This window comes from Zonotrichia albicollis, chromosome 8 (assembly GCF_047830755.1).
Source record: "Zonotrichia albicollis isolate bZonAlb1 chromosome 8, bZonAlb1.hap1, whole genome shotgun sequence".
Lineage (NCBI taxonomy): Eukaryota > Metazoa > Chordata > Aves > Passeriformes > Passerellidae > Zonotrichia > Zonotrichia albicollis.
The window spans coordinates 21,169,164-21,177,465 of NC_133826.1; the positions used below are offsets into that span (position 1 = coordinate 21,169,164).

General features: G+C 37.6%; 1 protein-coding gene across 1 annotated transcript; it reads right to left on the reverse strand.

The window, feature by feature from the left end:
• Positions 1-155: 155 nt before the first annotated feature.
• HENMT1 (HEN methyltransferase 1) lies at positions 156-7,687 on the reverse strand. Its single transcript, XM_005487095.2, has 6 exons — positions 7,563-7,687; positions 5,948-6,060; positions 4,874-5,008; positions 4,312-4,494; positions 2,571-2,748; positions 156-1,235 (listed from the first exon to the last, which is right to left on the reverse strand). Exons 1-6 carry the CDS (start codon positions 7,674-7,676, stop codon positions 840-842), a joined length of 1,119 nt encoding a protein of 372 aa, XP_005487152.2. The 5' UTR covers positions 7,677-7,687; the 3' UTR covers positions 156-839.
• Between the last annotated feature and the right edge of the window lie 615 nt (positions 7,688-8,302).

The window sequence follows — 8,302 nt, forward strand, 5'->3', positions numbered from 1 at the left end:
TTCTAATCTAGAAGGAAAATTTTAAATTCGGAACACTGATCAGAAGTGTTCTGTTCAACTATTCTGACCATAACCAAACAATCAATACACACATGATTTCCCTTATATTCAGGATACTGCACTCTTTTCTTGATGTTGGTGTTGGAGGGGTTTTTTTGGTTGTGTTGTGGGGTTTTGTTCTTGTTAAATTTTCCCATCTACTCTATTTGGATTTTACAGTTTTGAACAAAAGCTGCACGTGAAAACACAGAAAATTTTTCAACTACACCAGAGATAGGTTAGCATTCACAATTACTGCAGTTCTTTAATTTTTTTAATATTCTTTCAAAAACAGAACAAATATGCCAGTTTCATATTTCAATTCAGCGGGAACAACATTTGGTTTTCATCAAGGCTATGTACTCATCTTGAAAAAGGCATCTATAAATTTTAAAGAAATTAAGAAAAAACTTGCCCTAAACTTATGTCTGACTCACATTATCCAGCACAACACAGTAGATGTTGATACTATCCTTGATACTAACAAGAGACTACCAGAAATAATCTAGTAATGATAGCTACAATAAAGCAATAGAAAGCAAACAGAAATGCTTCATTTTCTTCTTGGGAATGAATTCTTTCCTTTTAGCCCCTGATACTCACTTGAAACCCCTATGAGTTACTGTTACCTTTGTCAGAAGCACTCACCTTCACTCAGGGAGAGGTGCTGACAGATAACTACCACTGATGGAAGGTTAGAAAAGCTTTTGTGCTCTAGTTAGCATACAGAACATACCATTTGACAGCTTCTAAAAAACCACTTTCATTGTTTCAGCTGAACTTGGTTTGAGAAATCTGATCTAATTCTCTTCATTTTCATGTTCAATATTGAACATCACAGCAGAACCATCACTGCTCAGTGTGACCTTGCCTGCAATAAGCTTGCATAACTTCTCAAAGGTACCACAAAGTCGATTCACTTTGGGAAAAGAAAAGATTGTTCTGAGAGGTATGTAAACCTCATTTCCACTGACAAATGGTTCCATGTTTTTTTCAACAACCACTTTTCCAAGATAGTCAGAAAAACAGTCCATTGAAAGTTGGAATTTGGGTTTTCTCTCAGGATCATCACTGTACTCCTGACGTTTTGACATTAAACGGTGCTTAATGATTTGGGCTGTGAAAATAACTTCACTGATCACTGCATTCTGCAAGTACTTCTCATCTTTTAGACTTGGGTACACTGCTTTGAAGACCTTTACAATATACAAGAAAACATAAAATGTTTATCACTATCACAAGCTCAGATTTTAACATCTGCTGTCCAAAAAAGCTGCTAAAATGGGAATATAAATTTTTATTCAATCCTGTTTTGCTTATTAAACAGTTTGAGGTAACAAAAACTAGGCAATATGAGCTGGTTTTCTTTATTACAACTACGCTGGCAGTTAATTGAACTTAAACAAACACCCCAAAACCCTACAGGCAATACCTGCAAGATACACTTATAGATCAGGCAAGGTAAAGCCCTGCAATTCTTCACCTCTTTTCAATAATTTTCTTACTTCTCACATTATGGAGTTTTGGGGACAGTTTTATAGTTATGGAGATTCTAAACTAGTTCTGAATTGTCATCTGGAAACCAAGACTACAGCATGTCATTTGTTGTTTTCAGAGTCAAACATTAAATATGCTCTCACAGCTGTAAGGAATGCTAAAATAAATTGTGACATCAAAATCTGGGGAACTGTAGTGTGTTACTGAGCTATACTCCAAGGCAATTAAGGAAACTAAGCAGGTAATCTCATTCCCACCAGGTTATATGAAGTGTTTTGTACCAATGAAGTTCCACTGTCTATAATTATTTCTTACTTTCCAATTACACCTTGAAATGTTGAATTACTCCTATAAATTAGTTACCTTATAAAAATTAATTTTATAAGAAATACACAAAATTAACGCTCTTGTTTAATCTCAAAGGATACCCATGTCAAAACTCTGCAAAATGACCCTATAACAGGAGCTAATGAAAGCAATTTCTAGTACATGTCCATCACCTAGATGTATTTCCAAGTCTGGTGAGCATTAAAGAATATTTCATTAATCTGTTAAGGGCAATAGATGACAGGTGACGTTTCACATGCATAGAAATTTCCAATACAGGAATTACAAATGTTTTTTACAGCTTGGAAGCAATAAAAGATAAAGCCATAACACAGCTTTACGTTTCAGTTCAGGTCACATTTATCAAGACATGGGTTTTTAAAATTTTTTATGTATCTGAAAAATCTGTGTCATTGCCAACAGCCACATAATAAATAAATAAATAAATTTAATGACTAGAGGAAAAATAGCTGGCAGGAAGGAACAATTTCATTGCAAGGACAGGTGTATCTTAAGATAAGAATGATTATCCATATTGTTATTTAGCAAACACCCTAAAAGTTTAAGGCCTCTGTACAACTGCAAACACAAAGACTGAGACTGTCTTGCTGTGATTATCAGCAGTATTTCCTGGTAACAACCCCACAGGCAGTCATAGGCAACTTTACTCTTTATTCACACCTCTAAAGGAAGAAAACAATACTTACTGTTTTGTAAACTGCTTCCATGGGTTTCTCAGACTGAACAGATTCAGCACTTTGAGGGTATTTTCTAAAAAACACACCTATTTGGGTACAAAACCCAACCTTCTCCATTCCTGTTGGTGGGTGCCCGACACCAGTAAATTCCACTGAGTAATCATAGCATCTAGCAGCCTCTAGAGCCCTAAGAAAGACCAATTATTCCAATCATATGAAATATTCATCTTTCCATGTGATAAAGAAAGAGCCATTCTTAAGGAGAATCAAGACTCTAAGGCTGCAAAGGCTTGAACATAATTTCTCTAACAACACTCCCAGGCCTGAAGATAAGCACTGTCACATCTTGTTGTACCAGAGCTGTAAGATGCTTACCATAATCTGAATCATTTAGTATCAGTAATTTAGCCATCCAAACATTACTGTTTCTTCTACAAAATGTGCATGAATGTTAATGCTCACAGCTGCTTACTCACCAGCCTGGAAGTCAGCTATACAATGACTTTCAAGAACAAGTTTATTTGAGAAGAACCCATGGAAAACATACACACCTTTAAACCACAAGAGACCACTTAATAGACAAAGTGTGGTTTGCTGTAAATATGGAAAGACTAAAATCTACCTAATCCAGGTTACAACACTGTATATAACACCTAAATGAAAAGTATCTTGTATCATCAGCCAGTGTGAACAAATGGGGCAGGAAACCAAAACTGTGCTACCTACCTGCACTATTCTCCATGGAAAAGAAGAAAAGTAAATTAATATCTCATGTATTTTAGAGAATAATGTAATATTTCTATTTCACAACACAAAGGCTTCCTCATGTTTACAGCTCAGAAAATGCCCACATTTCTTCAGTGATACCAATATTTTAAATTCATATCTATCTAAAAGCAAAATCTAAATATACTTGAAGCCACAGAAATTTTCTCTAAGGTATTCTAAGGTAGCTAATTACAGGCAGGTTTTAGTATTGTTATGTAGGGAAAAATACATGCTTCCAGCTTTGCAAAACCATTTACTCAAAAATCACTGGATACTTTAAAGTGTATGGCAGAAACAAGGGGCAAAATTTCCAGGACAGCTACACCAAGAGTTGGCTACTGAGGTATGGCATTCTTTACTGTACCATGTATTTTCTTCCACAACTGCTTGACAGCTGAATGCTATCAGAGCATCCCACTGTCTCTTTGTTTTATTTTTTTACATTCCTGATATTAAGGGTAAGGTAGATCTCATATAACCCTCTGTCATGTGCATATGATCTGCATTAAATCCCTCATTGTGCCATGATCCATTAAACTATCCTGTGTTCAACATGCTGTGGCTGATAAATCTGCTTGCATACTCTTACTGAGTGCTTTGATTACACACCATATAAAGCAAGCCCATTCCTTGGATTTTATTAAGAATTTCTATAACAGGGTATTATGCAAAAATATTAATTGATACCTTATCTTTCAACTGTGTTAATTGTGATAAAGATCTATAAAGAGTAAGTAAAAGTTTTAAATCTTTTTTTGCACAGCAGTTAAAGTAAAAGCCAATTCAACCACCATATACAAAATACAAAATCCACAGAAAATGCTTAACCACTCTCAACAGCAAAGAGACCACCAAACCAGGAGGTGACACTTCACTGACAGTAAACCATACAAGTGACCTATTCTGAAAATGCACAGCCATTCAACTGCTGGGCACTCAGAGCTGCATCATGTGCACCCAGCATATGACGTTCAGTACTTACCAGCTTTGAAACTCTGCTTGGCTCCACTCGAATTTGTGGTCTGGATGCCTGTATAACATCACTCTTGGAAGCAAACAGTTGAATTCAGAATTTGGAGTGCTGATCACAACTATGCTTGGAGCCATGAAACCAAACACCACCTCAGGAAACTTCTTCAGCTCTGATTCTTCCAGGTGTTCTATTCTGAAAAGAGTAAGTCAATGCCTTGGTTTAAAAACACACTACTATAATCTTAACAACCAGTCAAAAGAACCCCAAACCCCCTATGGGTAACTTGTAATTTTACACCTATCTCTGCAACATGAGCACTGGCACTGTGGGATTTTGTCTGAGCAAATCTCTTGCATTTTGTACTTTTTCATCAGTATGCTCTTCCTGCCATAAGCACTACCTAAATTACTTAGCAAGATTAATTTAAACACAAGTTAGGAGCCACTCTTCTACTTTCTACTTTTCTAATTCTACTCTTCTGCTTGAAAGGTTTGATCAAGTCTGTTTGGAGCAAGGACAAAATTCCAAACTGAACTCTAAAAAAACCATTCTGTATTGTGCTGATACTCACAGTTCAATACACGTCACCAAGTCAAAACCAAGCATGCAAGGATCTTTGTGGGCAACTGAACCATGATGCAAGGTAACAGTTAGGGATCTTTCAGATGGCTGCAAATAATCAACAGGAAGAGGAGACAATGTATGCCTACAAAAGTATTAAAAATATCATGTTACAGGAAGCACCTTCAAACGAGATAAATAGTGCATGAAAATGAACTAGCTAACACCCTGCATAGATACCTCATGAATTTCAAAAAGGTTTACTTGACTTGGATATAACAAAGAATATGCAATACAAACACTTCTAACTACCTATCATAGGACAGAAAGAGCAGAAGTTAATGCAGAAACTGTCCTTTGTTTACAAAAATTTCCATTATACTCTCAAGTCACCTGGAAAGCCACTTATAAATTCTGATAATAGTTAAATTCCAGATACACAGTAAGTCTGGTTTAGACAAGCCTTGGGGGGAGTTTTGGGCAAGCATATTCCCTATTTTTTCCAAGTAAAATACACTGAGAAACCAAGTACATGTGCAAATTTCATTCTGAAGTACAGCATTAGACAAAACACAGAATAAATATTACATATAAAAGGTTACTTCTCCTCATTCTTGAGAAAGAGTGAGAGAAAACATCCAGATCCTACAGACTCAGTGAAATTGTGTTAATCTGCTTTCAGTAAATCTACATTCATCCCTTGGACCAACGCTTCAAAGATCACATAAACCTCTCATTTTAGAGAGGTTCTAAACCAGACCCCACACACTGAGCTAACCTTCCTATTTCAAAATGCTAAACAAGTCCCCACCTTGGTGACTAAAGTTCCATGTACATCTCAAAAAGATCAAAACTGATCCTTCTGAAGATAATGATGTCACATATAAGCATACATAGATATTCCTAACACCATGCACTAGTGCCTTTACAAACAGTGCATGTCCCAGATGTGCACACCCTGAGGCCTCTGCAAGCAGGGGGAATGACAGAGCAGCCTTTGGTGAGCTCCTGGCTCCAGCCAGGTGAACCCACCACACCACCAGGTAAAGAAAAACACAAACCTCAAAGCGACCAAGGAGCTTACATTTTCTCTTTCATTACATTTGCACAGATATCTAGCCCAGCTAACACTTCAATGCAACTGCAGAATTTCAGCATCCAGAGAAGGCTGCAATCAGCACATCCTAAATCTGCCACCTGCAAATTAGATATTAAAAAATGTATAAATGTTATATAGTATTAAGTAATTTCGGAGACTTGCATAAAATTAAAATTCCATACTTATCAAAATAACTTTTTAATACAAAGCATGTCAGAATTGTAATTAAAATTTACAGCTGTAAGCAAGCAGGATAGATGCAGATTTGAAAATTCTTTTTTAAAATGTACATGAAGATGCTGCAAGATTTTTTAAAAAGAATTAACCTTTTGTTACTACAGCTATAAACAAGTACATTTAGGACATCCCACCGACTCTGGAGAACGTCTTCCACATGAGTAACAGTAAAGTATGATTTAAATACAAAAGCTGCAGCAATTTTCACATTCACCACTGCTTTTCACTGGGCTGTTCTCCCTCCAAAACACTGAGAACAGGCTCACCAGCAGCCAAGTTAGCAGCAAAGAATCTGCATAAAACAAGTTCACAAGCTCAGTCTAATGTTTAAGTGGGGAACTTTGGGGATATTCAGACCATGAAGTCAAATAATAAGGCAGTCTTTCCTGTAAGCTAAAGAGATAGTCGAGTATGTAAACCAACTCCCACTGTTCTTTCTCAGGCTCAGCCAAGGTTGAAGCACACTGCTGCTCCCAATGTGAAAATCCTGAGTTGTTTCTACCCAGTTTATCTATCATCTGTGTCAACAGAAAGTTCACCCTCCCACATCCTAAATCAGAAAATCCAAACCTTTAAAGACAGATGCAACACTGGTGAATATGTTCTATTTTAAAGCATATTACAGTGCCATGGTATCATACTGGATTAGATTTTTATTAGCTACTAGAAGTATGATTACATAAGTAATGCAGGTGCATCAGTTTCTTGCGTGCTCCCTGAGATATTAATATCACTTGAAGGGTTAAACATTGCAGACTTGAGAAGATCTTTTTGGGAAGGAAATGGGGAAGACACATTAGAAGAGAGCAAACACTACAGAATATTATTTAAACAATTTAGCTTTTCACCGTGAGTAGTAAAACAAAAGTTCTGGTATCCTGGGGGGACACAGGTGACAAGACAGCTAGAGGGTTGCAAGATCTTAAGAAAGTGGAGATGAGTTAGCCTCATATAATCCCACACTCTCAATGTCACTTCTCATCTGAGACTATCCATGCAAATGATGAAATAAACCTGACACACTACATGGAACGAACAGCTCTGGAAAGCAAAACCCAACTATGAGGGAAACAACTTGAACCAAATTTATATTAAAAACAGAATGCCCACTACATTCAAAAACAATCCAAGGCATTTCTCTTTTTTAAATATTCTCTTCTTCCTGTCAAGTAACATTAATTTTATGCAACCCTGCAAAACAACATATCACAAGGCATCTGCTAAGGACATTCAGTTTTAACACTCCTTCACTACTATTGTTTGGTAATTAGGTCAACAGGTTATTTATGCATTTTGTGTCCCCGAGACGCCAAGTGTCAATTTACTTCCAAGTTAATAACCTAAAGAGACAAAACATACCAACCTTCTTAGGTTTGTACTTCTCCACTAAATCTTTAACAAACTGGTAGCGTTGTTTGTACAAAGGAGGTTCAAATTTAATAATTTGCCTAAACTCTTCTTTGAAGTTCTTATCCATAGTATTCTGGGAATCCTAAAATAAAAAGTTAACTCTCATTTTCTGAAGCACTTCACAATACATCCAATTACAAGTTTGGTGTTTTCAGTGGTGTTTGAGTCCCAATTAAGCAGGGGCAGACCTGAGTTCTATTCAAAGAATGACAAAAACATTGGGATTAGCATGATTAGGCTGTTCTCTCCACACGTAATTATGAAAATAACCTTATGCAAACGACTATAAATCACGTACAAATCCAAAAAAGCAAATTTCATAATCTGTCACTCCATCCAGCACATCTGGACAGAGACCATAACCAAACACTACAACCAAATGCATCTGGGCCAAGCCTGGGCGCAACTTGATTGTTCTACGAGGTCTTTACACACAAATAAAAATATTATTTTGTGTATATATACGCACAAAAGCCGGCTCGGTGTTCAGGCCAGTCCCTCGCCGCCCCAGAGCTCAGCGGGCCTGCTGGGCTCCCCTCAGCAGCGCCCGCCTGAGGGGCACCCGCGGCACGCCCGCCTGACCCCGCCGGCTCCTCAGCCGCCCCGGCTCCCGACCCCAATATCCACTGCTCCCGACCCCCGAGAGCCACCACCCCTGGGCCCCGAGAGCCCCTGCCCTTTCCGGGGCTCCCC